The sequence below is a fragment of the Mustela lutreola genome, chromosome 15 (assembly GCF_030435805.1).
Source record: "Mustela lutreola isolate mMusLut2 chromosome 15, mMusLut2.pri, whole genome shotgun sequence".
NCBI classification, from domain to species: Eukaryota; Metazoa; Chordata; class Mammalia; order Carnivora; family Mustelidae; genus Mustela; species Mustela lutreola.
Window position 1 is genome coordinate 15,692,759 of NC_081304.1, and position 23,258 is coordinate 15,716,016.

A 23,258-nucleotide genomic window follows, 5' to 3' on the forward strand; every position below is an offset into this window, starting at 1 on the left:
ACTTCGAAGACCAGAGAAAAACCATCAATACAGTCGCCTAAAAGTTAGACATACCTGGTTTGAGGTCATAGTGTATGATGGGAGGTTTTATTTCATTTAAGTACTTTAAAGCATTCACAATCTGCATAATAATGGATCGCGCCTCTTTCTCCGACATTAATTTGTGCTGTTTCAGGTAGAAGTCCAGGTCATTGCCCTCACAGTACTCTAATACTGTACAAAACCTAAAGACAAATAAACCGACATTTGACGGTGGGAAAGAACAAGCAGATTAAGACTTCTTCAGCCAGCCCCAGCGGAAACCAGGTAATTAGCTACTTGCTCTGTTGTTCATTCCTTAAAGTACTGTTCTGTTCTTTATTCAGTAGGAGCTACTGAGTGGCTGACAGGAAGGAGAGCCCTGGTGGACAGCCTTCCCGGCCTCCATATGGCAATCTGCTGTGCCTCAGTTCACCCAGGACATTCCTCTTTTACATCCAGACTATACGAAGACTGACAAGAACTGTAATGTACGGCAGCTAGGTATCTTTTCAGAAGGCTCTCCTGCACATGTCCCTGCCGCGCTCCAATTCTAAGTGAGCAGACTGTGATCAGGTACACAAGTCTCAAAGCAAACATTTCATATGACCCGAGTGCTGACAGTAGGGAATGGTTTGCCCAGGTCCCACGAATTGGTTCCATGTCATGTCGTATGTCAGTCTGGCACAATACTGTACTATAACGTCTCCTTGCTAAACACAAGGTATAAGAGAACTTTTAAAAGCACAGTATCGGGGTGCCCGGGTGGCTCAGTCAGTTAAGCGTCTGCCTTCAGCTCAGGTCATGATCCCAGGGTCCTAGGATTGAGCCCCACATCTGCTTCCCCCCTGCAGGGAGCCTGCTTCCCCCCTTCCCTCTGCCTGCTGCTCCCCCTGCTTGTGCACTCTGTCAAATAAATAAAATCTTTTAAAGCACGGTATCTGTGATTCTAACAAATGTGTCATTACATAGTATGAGTTTTTTCCTCCACTTAACATCAATGCATCATACAGACTCAAATCTAAAACTATATACCATTTGTAGCACTAAGGGTCATGTGTCTATCTTCCAAGGCTTTTATAAACCAGAGTAAGGCTTCTTGAATTGTTTGAGTAAACCTGAGAGATGAAGACCTTTTATTTTTATTTTTTTTTTTTTTTTAAAGATTTTTTTATTTATTTATTTGACAGAGAGAGATCACAAGTAGACAGAGAGGCAGGCAGAGAGAGAGAGAGAGGAGGAAGCAGGCTCCCTGCTGAGCAAAGAGCCCGACGTGGGGCTCGATCCCAGGACCCTGAGATCACGACCTGAGCCGAAGGCAGCGGCTCAACCCACTGAGCCACCCAGGCGCCCCAATGAAGACCTTTTAAATTATCCTAAGCTGTGACAATGTGGGTGTTAACACTCAGGCTCTAGTCAGGAAATAAAACAGAGAGGTTTTAATGCAGGGCACCCATCACATGGATGATGGAAGAGCTGAGAGGGTACACTGGCCAGTGAGGCACCCAGAGATCATCTAGACAGGAAGCCGCCAGCACCCTAAGGCCAGAGGGCCAGACGGCGGAGATGGTGCAACCAGAACTGAGGGTCACCAAGAGAGACTAGAATCACAGCGGGGGGGTGGGGTGGGGTGTGTGTGTGTGTTGTGTGTGTGTCTCTCTCCCCACCCCCAACTCTGTCTCTGCAGTGGCTAAAGCCAGCTGAACAACAACTGACACAGGAGCCTGGGGAAAAAAAGCCTACAAGGGTCAACTCTGCTAAGATGCAGAGCAGGGGAAGGGTGAGGAGCAGAGCCGAGAGCAAACACACTGAGACTAGCACTACGGCCCCCAGGCCATTTGAGGCCTTCAAAAAGCTCCGCAATGGAAGGTGGACAAACATGGTCCTATGAGATCCTGAACTGACCAGCTTATGTTTCTTATGAAACACACTATGGCATGTTAGCACACCATTTAAGGATAAATATAAAAAATTTATAGACTCTCTGATCTGAGACATAGACTCTCATGCTTGGTCTATGTCTTGCACCCAAGTGCAAGCTTAAAATAAAATCTCACTTTAACACCCAAACAACTCTCAGAAGATTTTATAAAATGATGGTGAAAATTCACCATGCACACAATAGGAAGACCAAAATAAATTCAAAAAAGCAGACAACCAAATCAATTCCTCAGATTAGTTAAAAGTGTATACATGATTCAAAACTGCAAATAATCAAAGTCATACTTATTTTTGAGATGTTTTTTGTACTTATATTTTGAGGGGTAGTGGCGGTGGGGTGGGGGGGAATGACAATCTATCTAGTATTCAGGAAATTTATTCAAAGCAAAAAGGTAAGGCCACCCTGTGGAGACCTGTTCTCTACCTAGATACTCATCTAAACTCCATCCATGCTAACCACACACTGACTATGCCAGGTTCAAGGGTCACCCTTCTGGAAAGGGAACATCCCTGGCCAGGTGGGAAGAAGGGGTCATTCACATTTCCAAAGGGAGTTAAGGTCTCTCCCCTTTTGGAAACATTTCTAAATGTGGGACTGTTCTCGGCACACAATCTGGGAGACAGCTGCTGTGTGGAATAGGCCAAAACGCCCAGAATCACCCTGCAAGGCGAAAAGGAACACCTGCTGGCCAGACTCTAAGGTACATTCTCCTCACTCCGTTCAGACTCCTACAGAAAAACGTTCCCAAATGCTCAAGTATTTCTAAACCCCTTGATAAACCCAAAGGTGACAGAGCTTACCTATATCAGGTAACATTATACGACAATGCCTAAGAGTATTAAAGATCTCGGGCAAGTCCTCTAACTTCCCTGGTCCACAAATTTCCATCTATTCAGTGGAGAGCTGAACTGAGATCCTTTCCACCTCCAACCTCCTACACGCCTCTGAGGCTCTACTTCCCATGCAGCACTGGGTTATGCCTTCATTTGCCTACATAGGCCTACGTCCATTCCCGCTGTATGATAAAATCACACTGCGGGTCCTTCCTTGAAAGGCCCGTCACTGTTCACCAGAATCTCCAGCTGGGGCAGACTCCTGTACAGGCCACACTCACTGGTGCGCGTCAGAGGTAGCTAGCACCAACTTGTGACAGTTACCCAGAGCTGATGGTTAAATTTTCAGGCATTTCATGAGCTGGTTATTAAACCACTGGTGGGATGAATGGACAAACAAAAGGTGGTACATTCATACAACGGGATATATTTGGTCAAAAACGGAATGAAGTACTGATACATGCTACCGTAAGGATGAACCTTGAAAACACGTCTTGCTAAATGAAAGAAGCCAGTCATAAAAGTCTATATACCATGAGTCATTCACATGAAAGTCCAGAATAGGAAATCTACAGAGACAAAAAAAATGATTAGTGGCTGCTTAGACCTGGGGGCCAGGTCGGGGGAGGGGGAACTAGGGGAGTGACAGCAAAAAATATGGGGTTTCTCTCTGAGGTAGTGAACATGTTCTAAAAATGACTATGGCGATGACTGCACAGATCTGTGACTATACTACAAGCCTTGAATTGTATACTTTTAAAAGAGTGAACTATGCGGTATTCAAATGATATCTCAATAAAGCTGGATTTTTTTCAGTGTGAAACTAGACTGGCTGGGAAATTCCTTATCACAGAGCGTGTCCAATACTATGAATGCGTCCTCTCCCCTCCCCACCCGGCTGGTTGTTAACCATTTACCAGCACACCACTGCACGGATCCTGTGGCTAAGAGATGTACTGCTGGCCCAAATGTGAATTCATGCAGGTTCATCTGCCCAGGAATAAATGCACCCGGTTCCCTCGGAGGGCATTTCCTTGACCCAGACTGAAACTCTACTCCATGAGTAGTCAACACACTGCAAGAAACCAGTATCAACTGCTAAGCTAAAATGGCACGGCACTTACGAGTCAGTGTCCAGTGAAAAGTAATCATACAGCTTAACTATCCTGGGATGATCCAGTTCTTTGTGAATCCGGTATTCCCTACATGCATGCCTGCAAACAAAGTGGAAAATTAACATTTTGTATTTTTGTATTTTGGACTTTCAGACCTCTTCAAGGATACGCCTATATGTTCTCTCACTGCTCCTTGTTTCTGCCTATGCATTCAGGTCTGGCTGGCCCCTGTACCTTTCCTCACCCTATTTTCACTACTGGCGTCTACCAAGCTGCTGAGAAAGTAGCAGGTGCTCAAATATTTGTTGAATGACTTTTACCAACCTTTTATCCCTTTCAAGTTCATTCTATCACTATCTCACCTGTTTAATATTTATACCCAAATACCAAAGCTTTAAAAATTATAAAGAGAGATTTTTCTTTTCCCTCAAAAGCTGATAATTCACATCTATAAATGTTTATATCCTGGGGATACAACAAGGAGATCAATTTTGGCACTTAAACTCCTTGGGTGAAAGGATTACCGATTATATAAGGCGGTATTAGCAGTGCTTTGTTTTTGTTTTAAAATTCTCCTTATAATATGAAAAGGCTATCAGCTTTACCTTCTTCTAATGTGAAACTGATAAAAAATTATGGAACCCGGGATGCTTGGGTGACTCATTCTGTTAAGTGTCCAACTCTTGATTTCAGCTCAGATCATGATCTCAGGAGAGTGAGATCCAGCCCTACACTAGGCTCCACGCACAGTGAGGAGTCTGCTTGGGATTCTCTCTCCCTCTCTGACCCCCCCCCCCCAGCATGTGCCTATCTGGGTGTGTGCGAGTGCACACCTGCAGGTTCCCTCAAATAAACAAATCTTTAAAAAAAGAAAAAAGAACATCACTGAACCCCAGTTTTCTTGGGATGAGAGCTTACATAAACATATTAACTTTTTTTTTAGTGCTTTTCCAATTTAAAATCATTTAGTAAGATTAGAAACAAAAACAAACCATATAATCTCACATATTCATTGAATTTTAAAAGAATTACAGAATAAGTTTATTCAGTGTAAGTACCAATAATTTTTAAAGCATTTCGTTCTTATATACAAAGAGTGACAGAAAAATTTTAAATTTTAAGTAAGCTAGCACCATTTAATTTGGGGCATTTTCTTATAAGGCAAGACTCAGAAAAGAGAAACTTTGCAGAGTATGGTAAAATAAAACTAAGTTGATGTTTTCTGAAACATGTATTACAATATGACAAGGATACATAAAAAGTACTCAACTAAAGAAAAGCTGAGGAAACAATCAGGGCAAGGAGGAGAGAGGAAAAGGAATCTAAAAGTAATAAACAGGTTTTTCCCAGATGGAAACTGTATTTGACCTAAGCTTATTTTTCAAGCTGCCACTTTTTTTTTTTTTTTTTTTTTGCTTCTTCTGGTACTTCATCATCTTTATGTCTTTCTGAAAAGAAAAGACTTGCCAGTATTTAGGCAGAGCAGTTGTTAGGACACCCACTATGCTGAGACCTGGAAATCTGGCCTCGAGTCCCAGCTCTGTGATGTTGCTTCTCTGGGCTACACACGACTGGAGGTTTCAAAGGCTGCATCCTGGAGATCCAGGCCTCCCAAGCCCCCGTGCAGACACTGCGCAAACGCAGCTGTGACCCCCACCCCCACCCCACCTAAGCAGCGTCACACCTGTCCTTTTCAAATATCAAGATTCTATGTGATATTTCACATTCAGTAAAATTAAGGTAATGCTGCTCACAAAAGCCAAGTTTAGAAAGCTAGGGACCAATCAGATAACCATTTCAGTCATTTCTCACGCTAGCATGCTAAAAGTGTATAGTTCTTTGCCAGTCTGTTTAAACTTCTTGATTTTGTTGTATATTTCAGAGCAGAGACCAATTTCTCTGTCAAGGTACAGAAAACAGAGGAAACTAAAGGATATAAAAATTAAGAACCAAAGGGAGGGTCATTCAAAGTCCTCATCAACCAGGCATTATCTCTGGTCACTATGTCAGGCTCTAAGCTGCTTCTCTGGCCTCATCAGGTAAGCCAGTGGCTCCTGCCAAGTCCTTCACATGTTCAACTTTGAATTTAGCACCCGAGGGGTTAATGCAATACAAATACAGAAACTTTAATTAGAAACTGGAGGAAACATATCCAATAACATGTTAGTTTTTTACTCTCTTGTAAGTGGATATATATTTAGACTTCCAAAATGATTTTACCCTAAAAATTATAAGACTATCATACATAAAAATAAACTATTTCAGATATAATTATTTCTGTGGATAGCTTTATAGGAAATGTTTCCTATGGAGTTCTTAATATGTTATTTGGGAGAGGTAAATCTTGTAATACTAAAGCTTTAATAATGCAAAAGTAAAACAACCAGTTTGCTGTTTGTTTGCGGGGAAGGATAGGAAAGGAGGTTCAGGAAAGAACCCCAAATTAAGCAAAACAATCTTTCAGAGTTCTTCGTTCTTTTTTTACCCAAATAAATGTCTTGATTCCAGATGGGACTGGAAGTCACTCCCACAATAACACAGCAATCAAAGGCATTACTGTGCAGAAGAACAGCAGCATTTTCCTATGTTACAATGTTATCACACCACCAAAGTGTACACTTTTTAGTTTAATACTAAATTTTTAAAGCACTCTCTAAAATGTTACGTGCTTGATAGAAGCCTTCTTTAAGTTCAAAGGAGTTAATGACATTTTGCTAATTCACTTATCTATGCAGCCTCTATTCACCAGTATGATTTCATGTCAAGCAAACTCTTCCGCAGCAAGGCGGAGGTGCTTAGGAATCTCTCCCCAGGCACCAGTGTTACCAGAACCCCGCACGCCCTTCCCCCATGTGTTTGTCGGCTCAGAAATGGCCCCTTCAGAGACGGCTCCCCAGAAGTTGCCTGGGTACCACGATTCCCATCTCTGGTGAGGAAACGAGCCTGGAGCTAGAGCAGTCAAGAGCTCAGATAAATGAGACCACCCCCTCCTCTTGCTCTATGATTCCGCCCGGCAGAGGAAGGGGAGACAGAGCCCCGATCCCTAGCCGGGAGCCCCTGGAGCAGCTTGCCAAATGCGCTGCGGAGGCACACGGTCCTGGCTTCAAGCCCTCGCTGCCACAGAAGCGTAAGGCAGGCAGCAGCCCCTACAGTTAGTGCCCTGTTCCTCACCAGAGTTCCTTCTCCGGCCAGCCGAAAACCTGCACGCTGAGCCCAGGCAAAGTACCTGTACATGTAAGCAGTCACTCTCCCCGGCCCCTCCCTAAATATGGCGAGTGGCCTTCAGAAGCCAGGCAAGTATAGTAAGCAAGATGCTGAACACGGAGCATTCTGAGAGGGGAAGCTGACGGGGAGGTGAGCGCAGCACCGAGGAGCTGAAGGAGTCAAATAAGTACCGCTGAAGCACCCCAGGTGCCCCCCACTGTCTCCTCCATAATGAAATGATTGAAACAGCCAGAAAAAGTCCCGCCCAAAGCTCCCCAGGATCCCCAAAGCATTATCATCTGTTCTCTACAAACAAGCAAGATGGTTTCTGAGGCTTTGCTTGTTTATTGTAGCTAATGTTAGACACACAATGGAAAGGGAGGTTGAAGAGCATGGGTTTTGGATTGAGGGAAGTCTAGATTTAAATACCAGCTCAGCCTTTTCTTAACTATTACTTGCATTCCGTTAAGTTTCAGTCTGCTCATCAGTGAGATGGAACAGTTGCTCACTCTCCTAAGGACACCACCCCAGCAATGCACACACTGCTGTTAACATGGGGCTCACATTGCAGCCGCCACACTACTGAATTCTGACAAATCAGATACTGTAGCGTCACTTACTTGTGGTAATTCTCCTTTTTCTCATCTCTCCAGTTTTTATTTAACTGGTGAATTTTCACAGCTACATATCTTTGTTCTGTTAGATCAAATGCCTACAAAGAAAAGGAATATGTTATATTCTGGATAAAAGCTAACAAGAATTATAGGCAAGTAACGGATTTGAGGTTTCCATTTAACACATGGATGTACTCAAAACCCAAAATGCATTATTAAATACAAACAGCCGTGGATGACAACATTATCGCGTACTTGTTTCAGAGTTACAACCATCTTCTGAAAACTTGTGATCAGATAATTTAGAAGTCTCCAGACGCACTGGCACCAAGGGGCTTAGAAAACAACCGAGCACACACCACAAAGCAAGTTAGCCCGTGCCTTACCAGTCCCTTCCAAACAGTCTTCTCGGTGGACATCATCCATCTGCCCTCTCTGGGACCTGCTCCCCGGGGCTGTACCTCACCCCTCTGCTGACACCAGGACTTGGCATGCTTCCCTAGCAAGTCCTGCCACTTCTGAAATGCTGGGACACACACTACCTGTTCCGTGAGAAATAATCCTTCCAGATACACATTTTCACTGTGCTTGTTTAGAAAAATAACCTCATAATTTGTTATACTGTGTTTATTAAAACACAAACAGGGACAGAAACAAAAAACAGCCCTACCCATATATGATGGGTAAATAAAAAGCCGTTTTTGATCCCAACAATGTCTGAAGTTCGTCACACCAGGTAACTCCTCTGGCAATGTCCTAAGAAAGGGACAGACTTTCCCCAAAGACCGCCACTGCTGGAAGTCCTCCTCCAGCAGTAGTTCTGTATCATAGAGGGAAGAAGGGAAGCAGGTGGGTTTTTGAGGATGCTGGGTGTAAATCACAATTTGATAGAGTAGTATTTTAATACAATAGGAAATTTCTATTATACAGAAGAATTCACTGAGGAATTCCTTTGAAATGAAGTTTTTCTTAGTTTTTAAAGTTCAGATGAAAAACTTACTACTTCAGTTCCAACACTATTACCACCATCTGTCAGTTTCCGCAACTGTAGGAAAAGATGAAGGTAAGAGGCAGAGGCAGAGTCCATGAATAGTGATGATTACTGTTCAACAGATCTTTTAAAATGTATGCTACCTCTAGGAAAGCACTAAATGCAAGAGAGAGCTGCTCATAAAAGAAACTTCCAATTTATACTAAATTCAAACTAGTAGTTTTTAAAATACAAAAACCATACAGTTCAAATAGAATTATCTTATTTCACAGAAATGAAAATTCTTACAGACCCTGAAGTCCGGCTGCAAGCTTGTACACCATCTTGGCTTCACAGCAGAGAATGATTTCAAGCCATCAAAAGCCAGATCAAATAGCACCGAATTAATGAGAGCACTAATGATACTACAAGTGTCTTTCTCTCCATCTACCACACCATATATCTGAATCCAAGACATTGTGATCCACCACTGATTTTAAGAAGGGCTTCTGGAAGAGTGGAGAAAAGCAAAAGAAGAACTATACGGAATGTACACAACACTGGAGGAACCATCTAAATTTCAGGAATGTTAAAAGGTTTAAGGAACACACTAGGGGAAAAGTAGGATGAAGAAATCACTGACGAGCAACTGAGAAGCACCAACAATAAATTTTGATGCTTTAAAAATGGAGTTGTCTTACTTCTGGGTTTACGGCCAGAAGAATTAAAAGCAAGATCTCCAAGAGCTATCTGCACACACATGTTCAAAGCAGCGCTATTTACGACACACAAGCAGCAGCAGCAACCCCAATGTCCACTGCCAGATAAATGGATAAAGAAAAGGAAGTATGTGCATACAATGGAATATTATTCACCCTTAAAAGAAGGAAATCCTATCACATGCTTCAACATGGATGAACTCTGAGAACATTATGCTGCGTGAACTGAGGCACCCACAAGAAGACAAATACTGTGATTTCACTTATAGAGGTATCTGAAAGTAGTCTAATTCACAGAAATGGAAAGCAGAACAGTGGCTGGCAGAGACTGGGGGAGGCCAAGAGCAAACTACTGATTAATAGGCTAAGTTTCAGTTTTCTAAGATGAGAAAGTTCTGGAGATCTGTTTCACAACAACATAAACATACCTAACAATACTCAACTGTTTTAAAAAAATGGTTAATGATGGTAAATTTTTTTTTTTACAACTGAATAAAATTATCAAAAATAAAAAAATAAACTATGATTCAAGAATGAAAACAAAGGAAGCAAAAGGAAGGAAAGACTAAAAGTAAAAGTTAATGAAAAGAAAAACCCAAATTACACAGTAGACTTTATCAACAAGATAAAAAGTTTATTCTTAGAGGGAAGAAAAAAAACACTGACTAACCTCTCTGACCTATTAGTTGGGATAGAAAAATAAACGTTTCATTAAGGTATGGATGATATTTTTAAATTTGAGGTGAAGCAGAAGATGTTGCAGAAAAATTAAATTATCAAAAAAGATTTGAGAAGGGGGAGAAAATATACGTAAATCAGTATTTGCAGAAGGAACTAAAAAGGTGGTCAAAAAGTTTTCCTGTACAATGACGTGCACCCATGGGACTGAGTCTGCTCTAACTTTCAAGGGGCCAATAAATCCTATGTCATGCGTTCCAGGGCACTGGGTGGGGGGTGGTGGGGAGGTTATATACATAGGAACAACTTATTCTGGAAAACTAGAGCACAGAAGCTAGAAAATGCTGCTTATACATGAAAGACAACTATGGGCCAGTCCCACTTACAAATAGATAACAAAACATGATACACTAGGGCGCCTGGGTGGCTCAGTGGGTTAAGCCGCTGCCTTCGGCTCAGGTCATGACCTCAGGGTCCTGGGATCGAGTCCCGCATCGGGCTCTCTGCTCAGCAGGGAGCCTGCTTCCCTCTCTCTCTCTCTGCCTGCCTCTCCATCTACTTGTGATTTCTGTCAAATAAATAAATAAAATCTTTAAAAAAAAAAAAATGATACACTAGAAAATCAAGCCCAATAGTACATTAAGAATAATATTCTAGTTCTGGAAGTGGATAGTGAAGGTACTTGCACATTATGAATATACTTAATGCAAATGAACTGTATAATTAAAAGGGCTAAAATGGCAAATTTTATGATATATCCCCACAGTAAAAAATTAACATTAAAAAAAGGAAAACCGTCAAATCATTATATTGTACACCTAAAAATAATAAAACATCGTGTGCCAACTAGACTTCAATTAAAAAGAAATATACACATACATCCCCACATGAGGCACTAACGGTTTTGGAAAATATAGTTATTTTTTGTAACAAAAATGTTGGGGTAAGGGCGCCTGGGTGGCTCAGTGAGTCTGCCTTCAGCTCAGGTCATGATCCTGGGGGCATGGGATTAAGCCCTGCTTCGGGCTCCCTGTACAGCGGGGAGTTCCAATGCCTCTGTCCCTGCTTGTGCTCTCTCAAATAAATAAATACAATCTTTAAAAAAAAAAAAAAAAAAGGTGGAAGATAGAACTAGTTTTTACTGTTTTTATTTAAATGAAAACTAATTATTTTGTCCAAAAGAATTCCCATATATAAATTTATAGGGCATAACATAAAGCCCAACAGTGAAGGCCAAACCGCATGAAGAGGGACTTCGCAGGACCATGCGGTAAAGACCATTTAATAAACGGATTCTGCACGTAAAAGCCTGGTGCCAGAAACACCTAGAAGCTAAAGGAGGTGGTGACTCGTGAACATGTTATTGGATCTGCAGCTATCCTGAAAACCAGCTGAATTCCTCACTTAGTACAAACCAGCTGGAGGCACGGTAGTCTGAACTTCACTGGCCTGGCTGAAACCAGGATGCTCCTTTGAATACCAGAGCTACTAAACACTTGGACGTAGAAGATGAGAACATGTTAAAAAACAAAAAGCTAGTTTTCAAGTAAGAATTAACTTTAACACATCTATTTTGTTAAAAAAAAAATTTAAGAATAAAAGTAGGGGCGCCTGGGTGGCTTAGATGATTAAGCATCTGCCTTCAGCTCAGGTCATGATCCCAAGGTCCTGGGATCAAGCCCCGCACTGGGCTCCCTAGTCGGCGGGAAGCCTGCTTTCTCTCTCCCACTCCCCTCGCTTGTGTTCCGTCTCTCAGTCATATAAATAAATGAAATCTTAAAAAAAAAAAAAAAGAATAAAAGTAACACATACTTATTTCTAACAAACGTGAGGCAGAAGTACAGAACCAGAATAAAAATCAATACAATTTCACTACCCAGAAAGGAGTGTTTTTCTTTCCTTTTTATTTTTTAAACCGGAAAACAGGGCAAAACTACTGTATCCTGCCGTAGTTACTTAATTTTACTAAAAGCAGTTCTTCTCAAGATACAGGTGCTTAAAGTTTCTGAGTTCGAACAAGTAAGTATTAACCCACAATTACCACTATTCTTCATGTTCTCCAAGTTGGTAATAACCAAGAATTCAATCCTGAAACTTACCTTGTAAACTTCACTGAAACCTCCTCTACCCAAAAGATGTAACAACAAGTATCTGTCATTTAGCGTTGGATGATCTTTAAATCTGTGGGAACAGAGAATACAGAACATCCTGAGATTAAGGAATCCACAACCTTCCATACTAGCAGAATTCCCAGAATTTCTCACACGCTATACACAGGATTACAGCTGCTGCTGATAGCTTGGTGCTAACACCGATACAGCGAGTTGTGAATAGGAAGCTATACGGTTCAAGGAGACTGCCTAATGACAATGGACAGCGCTGGCTGTAAAGCCATAAGGCAGAACTGCTAGGCTCAGCGTAGCCACAAGTGGACCTGTGAACGTTGCTGACCTTCCTCCCTTTCTGAAAGGGAGCCATGCAACTACCATCGCTAACCACTTGCTGTACGGTGAGGGGGTGCAGACTCCGCCAGACCAGGGATTTTCGCACCGTGCTACTCACTTCCTCCAAAGTACTCAAGAGCCACCTGTTCCCACCATTCCAAAACTATACAAAAAAGTTCCAAGATATTTCCCATGGCCTTAAAAATGGATCTGATTATTAAGGAAGTCCCATGTTCTATATGCACTCATGTTCTCTCTTTAAGACAGTTTCATGATAGAACCGTCACCATCCGCCCACCCATCGAGGATTCCACCTTGTGCTGTTTTCTAACAGTAAGACAAAGAAAGGAGAGACAGTTGCAAAAAATACTTCACAAATATTTCTACCTAATTCGGGATCTTAAACAGCCCCACTATTAATCCTGAAATTATTTTCATTTTGAGACACTGACGTGCCTGCAGAGAAAAGGCAATACGATCGTGCAGTGCTCAGCTCTGAAGCTGTTTAGTCAAACAGTTACAGGGCCCTGGTCAGGCTGACTGACGTGCACCGCGCTACTGCCAAGATGAGCTGACAGCATCGGGCACGTGGTACCAGGCCTGACACACAGAGAGCTCAGTCACGGGAACTTTCACAGAAAGAAAAGTCCACAGCACACACTGGCCAAACAAAAATACACAAGCTACGGCTACGTCCAAAAAAATCATGTTTCAGAGTCAGAAAAACATGGGAAGGAACAGATTATGGACCGAAGCTACTTCCCACTTTAATCTACTGCTGCAATCCTTTAAATGACCTATAAACAAAGGTGGGCATTCATCTACGGTTAATGTGATGAACTTGAGAGAGTCTTGTTTAAAATCCCAACACCCAAATGTGGCCCCTAAAGGTCATTCCAAAACCAGTGCCATCTTGGGGTGCCTGGATGGCTCAGGTATTAAGAATGCCTTCAGCTCACATCATGATCCCAGGCTCCTGGGATCGAGCCCCCATCAGGCTCCCTGCTCGGCGGGAAGCCTGTTTCTCCCTTTCCCACTCCCCGTTTGTGTTCCCTCTCTCGCTGTATCTCTCTGTCAAATAAATAAGTAAAATCTTAAAAACCAACAAACAAACAAAACCAGTGCCATCTTAACCCAGTACCATCCCATGACACCACACTGTCACCCATGCTTCCATTTAGCAAAGCTCTGCAAGACTCTGAACACACAGTGTATTCCAGCCACTTATAAACGTGAAGCTGTACTGTTTTAGTGATCTCTACTTGGGTAAAAACGCTGTAATACATGTACAGATAGTAATATATAAATCTAATATATTTACATATATTTAAATTAAAGCAAATCATAGTTGTGTTCGCAAACCTGTACTGTATCTTGCAATAGAGCTAATTACACCATGGAATCATTCACCCAATTTATAGTAAACAGAAACACCATTCTTGACCATTCATGTCAGAGAGTGTTCCGCAGTCTCCAACCCAACACACCCCCACGTTGCTTACTGTGAATTATCTTCATTATGTATCCTTTTTAGTTCCCTGATATGTAGATTTCTAACCCTTTCTAGCCTTTCCAGCTCTGCCTGGATCTCTGCTTCTTCCTAAAGTGAAAAGGAAAGAAACAGCTCAGAACACAGGACACACTACATTTTCAGAATCTCATTTCAAAAAATAGCAGACATTTCTCTTTTGAAAAACGAAAGGAAAATGTTTTGAACTGAAAAAGATTTTTTTAAGAACTAGAAATTTAATCATAAAAAACAAGCCCACAGCAAATGATAAAATTCAAACCATACAAAGGAGTACAAGTAAGAAATAAAGCCTTCTGCTCCCCTGATCCCTCCTCTCAATCACGCCCATTCCTTAGATGTAACTGCAGTTTTAAGTCTTGTGTAAATGTCCAGAAATGTTCTCTGCATTTATATACAGGCACATAATTTTTTTTTTAAACAAAAATCAGATTCTCTATCTGGTTCTGCTTTGTAAGTATGGATCATGCTTGGTGCCTTAAGTTCCACTGATTTAATAATCTTTGAGAACCCAGTAAGAAAAGCAAATACACACCAACAGCAGTTTATTAAATGCTTATTGACCATCATCACTGTAAGCAGCATCTACCAAAAATGTATGGGTTGTTAAACTTAGGAGATGCCCAATCTATAGCCAAGATGCTTCTATGAATACTGTCAATAACAATTTTTATGTGGGTGCCATTGTGTTACAATATAGCTTGTATAAGACCTTCTCTTCTTAGCCAGTTTCGGCAAGAGATAAGAGCTAACATGTGATTTAAAATATCCTGGGAGTTTCTGGGTACCTGGGTGGCTCAGGTGGTTAAGTGGCTGCCTTCAGCTCAGGACATGATCCTAGGGTCCTGGGATCGAGTCCCTCATCAGGCTCCGTACTCAGTGGGGATCCTGCTTCTCCCCCTCCTTTCCCCTCCCCCACCACATGCATGTGCGTGTGCTCTCTCTCTCATCTATGCGCACATGAACTCTTTCTCTCAAATTATTTTTAAAATAAAAATATAAAGTATTCTAAGAGTTTTCGTATCAAATCTGAACCACTTGTATTATGCATTTAACTTTTACCATAAGGAGAACTACTTATTAAGTTGTTTCTTTCTTTCTTTTTTTTTTTAAGAATTTATTTATTTATTTAACACAGAGAGAGAGAGAGAGAGAGAGAGAGAGAGATCACAAGTAGGCAGAGAGGCGGGCAGAGAGAGAGGAGGAAGCAGGCTCCCAGCCAAACAGAACCCGATCTGGGACTTGATCCCAGGACCCTGAGATCATGACCTGAGCTGAAGGCAGAGGTTTAACCCACTGAGCCACCCAGGCGCCCTGGTTTTTTTTAACCTACTGAGCCACCCAGGTGTCCCGGTTTTATTTATTTATTTATTTTTAAGATTTCATTTATTTATTTATTTATTTATTTATTTGGCAGAGAAATCACAAGTAGGCAGAGAGGCAAGCAGAGAGAGAGGGGGAAGCATGCTCCCTGCGGAGCAGAGAGCCCGATATGGGACTGATCCCAGGACCCTGAGATCATGACCTGTGCCAAAGGCAGAGGCTTAACCCAATGAATCACCCAGGCACCCCTACTTATGAAGTTTTACGACATATCCAGAATTATCTATTGGTACATCATTGGCAGAAAAAGTGCTCCCATTGGGTGGCTAGGGTTGACCAAAAATTGAAAGACATTCCATCATTAGAAATACAAGAGGGGAGGGGTGCCTGGGTGACTCAGTGGGTTGAGCCTCTGCCTTCAGTTCATCATCATCTCAGAGTCCTGGGATCGAGCCCCACATCAGGCTCTCTGCTCAGCGGGGAGCCTGCTTCCCCCTCTCTCTCTGCAAGCTGTTCTGCCTACTTGTGATCTCTTGCTCTCTGTCAAATAAAAAAATAAAAATCTTAAAAAAAGAAAGAAAGAAAAGAAAAGAGAAAAGAAAAGAAAAGAAAAAGAAAAAGAAATACAAGAGGGGCTTAGCCTGTTGAGCTTCCGCCTCTTGATTTTGGCTCAGGTCATGGTCCCAGGATCCTGAGATTGAGCCCGGAGTCTGGTTCTATGTTCAGCAGGGAGTCTGCTTGAGGTTCCCTCTCTCTCTCATTAAAACTAATCAATAAATAAAATCTTAAAAAAAATTACAAGATGTGACAGTGAGCAGAACTACGCAAGATTTCTGCAGGTATGTCAAACCGTACCATCTGCCCCAGTACCACATGTAAACTATTTCTCCAGACACAGTTTTCTCATTACACTTACCTTTTTAAGATGACCTAATCTGAGTTTGAAGATTTCTTCTTGTTCATGGTATTCTGCTAATGTTAACCTGGAAGATAATGGCAGAAATCCCAGTAAATTATTTAAAATCATAATGTGCCCTATTAGAGATACCAAGGCATCTTGTAAGGTATATCCAGTCTATTAAAATAACTAGAAGATTATCTTGCAATCCCTTGACAGGAGAAAACTGTGATTTATCAGATATGACATGAAGGACTAGAAATCCAGAAGACTAATTTGTAAAAAATGAGAATAAGTAAATAAGCTATATTTTTACGTTATTTATGAATTGAGTCTCGTCCATACAATCTCATGAAAATCCATTGGGAAAGGCTGCGAAAAATTATATGCTTAGTTTTTTTTTTTTTTGGAGGGAAAATAATAAGCCAATGGATTTCATTATTTCTGATAACTCTTAGATGGTGCTACTATAATAGTAAGAAGAATGACATAGTGGAAGAGTCCAGGATTTGGAGTCCCAGGTCTAGGGTCCAAAGTGCCACTCAGGCCACTGGCCATGTGACCCTGGACAATCAACTTAGTTTTTAAAAATGTAGCAAACAATGATCCCTATCTAACAAAGCTGCTGTGCCTATTAAATGAGAAGGTGAAATACTCCATCGATTGTGAAAAGGTATTTAAACACAACTCCCTAAGGGCTGACATGATGGGTGAGCACTAATTCTGTGTTCCATTTACCCCAATCGCACCCTTACATCTTAAGAATGAGCACTTAAGAAGCGACAGCTTACTCCTTCAACTTCACTCTCTTCATGCTCTAGAAGTACATACATATATTCAGAGTTTCAGATAACACTATTTATATATATCCTAAACTGCAGGAGAAAGAAGACACAGCTATGCTATTAACCAGTCAGGGCCACAAAACAGTCTTGAGGTCTCACTAAAACAATAAAGAATAACAAAAAAAAGTGTATCCACTAGGGCTGTGACACCCATCTCTTCATGGTGGCAGACATACTTACACATCCATTAATCCATATCCCACCAGTAAAGAAGGGAGCAATGAAAAATCCCCGCCTGAAATAGGTTATTGAGCAGGAATGATAATGTGACTCAGTCTCAGGCTCCAGAGGAATGTTTTTGGCTTCTGGCCAAAGGAATGAGCCAAGTCACAGATACTCTAATTAAAAACTGGACTGAAAGCTTTCCAGCTTGGATCTGACACAGGACTCCAGATGGCAACTGCTTACTGACACACTACTGGCCTGGACTGAATTCTAATTATTGTTCTATGGCTAGGAAACAGCCTACGCCTTCTATTACTTCTAAGCCAATGGTCCTATGCACAAGCATCTGACAATTTTCAAGTAATACTGAAGGGGGAGTCCCTCCACAAAATAAATATAGGAATGACAGCAAAGGAAGACAATGACCAGATTAATGTGTACAACACTTGCCCAGAAACTTTTAAATTTGGGCTCCTACTTGGACTTTCTGAAGGGAAGTATTTTAAATTTTAGAATCTAGTTTTAAAATATTTAAAGAATGAAGATGTTTCCCAAGTTTATTCACTGTATTCTTATCACTATACTCAATGTAATTATTAGTTTATTCATCTGTTCAATTCCCCTAAATAAACCATGAAGCTCCTAAGGCCAGGGCTGTATCCTCTGGCTCTGTATGCCCAGTTTCCAGAACGGGGCCGACTGTAAGCACTTAACACAGATTTATTAAATGAATGTCAAGGAAAAGGCTCCCCAACACATCAGATATGTACTAAGTGAGTACAGGCGTTAAGCCATCTTTCTCACTGGAATGGGATATCATGGGCTTTTAACAATGGTGTAATTCAAATATTATTATACTTGAGGTGGATTATGGCTTAATATGTTTTTGAAAACTGATATAAAAACATAAAGGCAAAAGACATATTTTAAATAAGTAATGTTTAATTAATAAGTAATAATACAGGTAATCCCCACAAGATGGTACTAGTATACGAAAACCCAAATCGCACATAAGCAACTATTATCATTTGACTACCATGATGACATCACATTTGTTACAAGAGTGGCCAAAGACCATGATGACAAGTTAAGTGACATTATTTCTCCTCCTCAATCGAAAATACCTAAGTAAGATCAGAACTAAGAAAATAAATTAATTTTCCATGGTTTTTATATATAAATTGTTGAGTAAATCCATTAATGTAACTAAAAAGAAAGCTAATGCTCTAGAAATCCCCATAATTTTTCATTTTGTCCAGTGGCACTCAACGGGCGGGACATCAGTATTTTGGGGGAGAGTGTGGTTATCTCACAGCTCATGTGAATAAAGAACATACGTTTCATTTTCAGCTCCGTTGGTCTTGCTTTTCCTCTGTTTCTGCTCGTTGGTTGCTGGAGGGGCCTGTCCCATGGCAGGAGGTTTCCGCTTTGCTAACATTTTCCGTTGTCTTTCTATCTCTTCCCTTTGTGAATTTATCCTTTCCTGTTGCCTGTAGATACAAAAGATGTTGCACAGAAGAAAGTAAAAAAAACAAGTATCTTGGTACCTATAGATCTGACAGACTTCAGAAGAAATAAGTCACTTTAAAACAAGTAGAGAATTGATTTTAACTTTAGGTTGGAAGAGTGCAACAACTGACGACAGAAAGATTTTTTTGGGTAGGAGTCTGTGCTTTAAGACAGAAATCATGATTATTCTCAGACCAGGAAAGTAGGTAGGAACAATATCCAATTTCCACTATGACCTTATTTTCCGACTCAAGGTGGAATTTACTTTCATTTTTTAAAAAAGATTTATTGATTTGTCAGAGAGAGAGAGAGAGAGAAAGAGAGAACAAGAGAGTACATGCAGAGGGAGCTGCAGAGGGGGAAGGAGAAGCAGGCTCCCCACTGAGCCAGGAGCCTGATGTGGGACCTGATCCCAGGACCCTTAACCGACTGAGCACCCAGGAGCCCCTAAACTAAGTTTTTCAAAAACAAATACATTCAGAGAAAGCATAATGAGGCCTTGCAACTCATAAAAACCTAGGGAATGGGACATAAAATGAATTCATAAAAAACATATAAAGATTCTTCAGATATCTACCACCGCCACCATTAGAAGATTTCCTAGTAAGAAGTCAGAATTTTCTATAATAAGCCCATTTGCAAATTAGGACTCAGGAACTCAGTAAAAATACCAATACAAGAAAACCACTTTCTTTCATGTATGCCTAACAGATATTAAGATTTGGAGACCTGACATATTAAAAATACACCAAGATTTGGGACTAACCATTTAAAAGACTAAAATCTTTAAATAACCTACCCTAGTTGAGAATTAAATGCTAGCTCCCTTCTCCTTCTCTCTTTACTATGTTTCTCCTACCTCCTTTCCTTGATCCTACCTTCATTTCTGCAGAATAATGGAATCTAAGTTTCTAACCTATTTTCAAATGAAATCTCTTCAACCCTCTTCCCTGAACACTGTAGTACTGGGTCTCTTGGCCTTCCCTAGACTCCACGTATTTTTCTAGGAAGAATGGCAACCAGAAGAACAAGACTATATTCCATGGTGGATGCCCATAGTTTATGCTCCCATTATCTGTAAGAACAATACTGTAAGCAAGACTAACCTAATCCAAGCACTGTAAATTAAAAATCCATTCATCTGATAATACAATCCCATTGGGATCAGAATGAGCTGGTCACTAACATCAATTTAACAACAGAACGGAAATCAGAGAGTTTTCTGTTAGTCTGAAAAAGAACTTTTTACTATCACTAAAGATATGCCTCCCAACCAAAATACATGTATATGGCTTGAAAGAATTCTGGACTGAGACTAGAATCCTCAGGTAAAATCAAAATCATCCTCTGACTCAGTGAATGTCTTCAAGGATCTCAGAACAGTCTCTCAAGAGGAGTTTCCCAATCAAAAAACTGGTACAGTATCTTTAGCTCCTTTTCTGTCTTTTCACGGATATCAGTGCGAGGCACAGTGAACTCTCTGGAGATAACCATACAACACATAGTTTAAACTATAAACTACAGTGGGCTAGTGGAGAGCCACATATTTTTGTCTTTGAAGACCAGCTGCTTTGGAAGATTGAGATTTTTAGCGGTCACCTTTATCAAGCATAAAATAAAACTAATTTACTCTTGGTTCTAGTCAAGAATCCAAAAATTTGATCTTCGGAGACCCACCAAGAAAGGGGCCCATAGCCATCATATATATAAAGCATAAAGACAGGGTACAATGATGCTAAAACTTGGGGAAATCATAAACCACATATTCTAAGAACGAGAGCACTTGCTGTAATGTGAAAATGGATGCGCCAGGGATCACGATTATATAGAAAAATGATTCCTACATTAATTCTTGATGTTCCTGAAAGGATTTAGCTACTTTCACCTGCAAATAAAAACCTAAAGATAGTTCCATCAGTGATACTTCATTTAGGGTTTATTTTGGGAGTGAAGTTGGGAATTGTATCAGTAAACTGTAACTTCTCTTAGAAAAAAAACATGTCTTATCAAGCCTTATACCTCCAATACTTATGACGGTGCCTTTCAGGAATGATCCTTAAATATTTCTTGCACTGCATCAATTTAAGAGAATGACTGCCACTCATCACCTATTGGCCTTCCCTAGACTCCACGTATGGAAAGACTACTTCTATCTTTTACAGAGGTGTTGATGAGCTGATAAACCCATCTCACTCTCAAATCTAAATAACCCTATTTAAAAAGCCATTATTACTTCTAAGAGAAAACAAGACAATCAGCCTTAGGCACCACTACAGGCTGAAATAGGTCTCCTAAAAAGACATGTTAAAGTTCTAATCCCCATGACTTCAGATTATAACCTTTGGAGGTAGGGTCATCGAAGAACTTATTAGTTAAAATGAGGTCAGACCCGAGTGGGGTAGGTCCTTTAATTCAGTATCACTGGTGTCCATACAAAGGGAGAGAAGACACAGAGACACACAGGGGAAACACTGTGCGAAGATGGAGGCAGAGATCAAAGCCATGCTCCCCCAAGCCACAGAATGCCAAAGAATGATCCTCCCTAGAGGCTTTGGAGGAAGTACGGTCTTTCAACACCTCAGGTTTGGGTTTCCCACCTGAACTGTGAGAGATTAAGTTTATACTGTTTCAAACTGCCTAATTTATGGTATTTTGTTACAGTAACTCTAAGAAGTGAATACAGGCACCTTCAACAGAAAACTAAATTCCAGACTCCAACCATACTGTACATAGCCAGTGAGAGAGGTATTAAAAAACAAATGCACATTATTTTTAGACATCATTTTAACCAAACTATTTATCATGGAGTTACTTATACACAGAGAATAATCATTTATGAAGATATCAAATATAGCCTTTACAACGGAAGAATTTCAACTTCTGCATTAAAACTGAAAAGGAATTAATTTATTAAAGTGAAACTCTAGAAAATAAAATACCTCTAATTAGTAGACACTAGCCAGAAACAGTTTCACAAGAAAAGTGATGGGTATTCTTTAATTTACAGGACCTAAAACTATGAACAAAAAAATGCTATCCACTTGGGAGGAACAATCCCTAGTTAAGGATCTCATTTAGACAGTCCCAATTGCTCTCATGGCTCTATAGCAAAGTCACCATTTTATACTCTGTGTAATTTCCAGAACCTTCTGGGCCTCAGGGACTTGCTTAGAGTATAAAGATAAAATACTGCTATCAGCTAAAACTGTGAGCACTTCTTTAAAAAAAAAAAGGTAATTACATTTTATATCTCTATACAAGCACACTATCATTTTCAGTCCAAGTCTTCTGACATTTTAGAGACCGCCATTAAAAAGTAACCACTGTTAAAGACTGGCAGGAGGCACCATCACATCTGGGACTTGGTCTGAGCACTAGGTGGCTTTGGCCAGTACTGCGGATGTATCTTCAGGTCCCATTCTAATGAAACTGGATGGTGTGCCACTTTCAGGGCAATCTGCATGACCTGGTCAGGGGGTCATGCCACAGTACAGCAGCCATTTCCACCACCCTGGTGCCTTTTTGCTCTCGCCAGCAACCTTTGCTTAGCACTTGGAAGAGATGTCGTGCTGAGCCTCTGGCACTCGCCCAACTTGAAAGGCTTTGTTTTTCTTCCTGGGTACTACATCTCTGACTCAAGGGCCAGCCTCTTACGACACCCAAATTACACATACTCAAGGTACTCGTGTGAGGCAAAGACATACCTAAGCCAAAGGGAGGTTATGCAGCACATATAAAACACTGACTGCTAACGTGCAATCCAGAGGTATTATTAGTAAGATCAATATCTGTACTTTATTTCAGATACAAATTTGTTATTTCTTTAAGTTTCATTACTATTAAAGGAGTTCCACACTCTCCACTCACTCACTGCTCAGTAAGTTACTTCAAGAAGGAAAAAAGGAAAAGCAGTCTATGGAACCCTCCAATTCACGGTGACCTCCAGATCAAAAGTCTAAGAGCCCATGATTAAAAACACAATGCGCTTCCCCCTAGTCTCAGATGAAAATAATCTAACGAATAAAGGTAAATAAGTTAGATACACCAAAAGGTATTATAACCTAAAGATACATATTTTTTTAAGTCCAGAGCTAGTATTTGCTATTTACATAGTTGAAATATTAGGATCTTAAATGTCAATTCTCTCCTTGAAGTAAATACTTCAATGTTTCAAACGAAAGTTATGATAAAGTGAAAGAATGCTTAAGATTCCAAATTGCTGGGGTGCCTGGGTGGCTCAGTGGGTTAAGCCTCAGCCTTTGGCTCAGGTCATGATCTCACGGTCCTGGGATCGAGCTCCCCCATCAGGCTCTCTGCTCGGTAGGGAGCCTGCTTCCCCCGCCCCCCTACCCTTCCAGCCTCTCTGCCTACTTGTGTTCTCTCTCTGTGCCAAATAAATAAAATCTTTAAAAAGATTCCAAATCGTTGACAGTCGCACACTGTGGCTGGCCCC

The 23,258-nt window shown here is 40.8% G+C and overlaps 1 protein-coding gene across 7 annotated transcripts in view; it reads right to left on the reverse strand.

Annotated features, from left to right (window-relative positions):
* TLK2 (tousled like kinase 2) overlaps positions 1 to 23,258 on the reverse strand; it is a 113,189-nt gene that overhangs the window by 11,124 nt on the left and 78,807 nt on the right. For all 7 annotated transcript variants that reach the window (XM_059149842.1, XM_059149841.1, XM_059149846.1 and 4 more), the window contains 7 exons: positions 18,634 to 18,786; positions 16,305 to 16,371; positions 14,040 to 14,137; positions 12,193 to 12,274; positions 7,733 to 7,824; positions 3,918 to 4,007; positions 55 to 224 (listed from right to left, as the gene is read on the reverse strand). In XM_059149842.1, the coding sequence (XP_059005825.1) occupies positions 55 to 224; positions 3,918 to 4,007; positions 7,733 to 7,824; positions 12,193 to 12,274; positions 14,040 to 14,137; positions 16,305 to 16,371; positions 18,634 to 18,786 (752 nt within the window). The remainder of the gene's footprint in view (positions 1 to 54; positions 225 to 3,917; positions 4,008 to 7,732; positions 7,825 to 12,192; positions 12,275 to 14,039; positions 14,138 to 16,304; positions 16,372 to 18,633; positions 18,787 to 23,258) is intronic.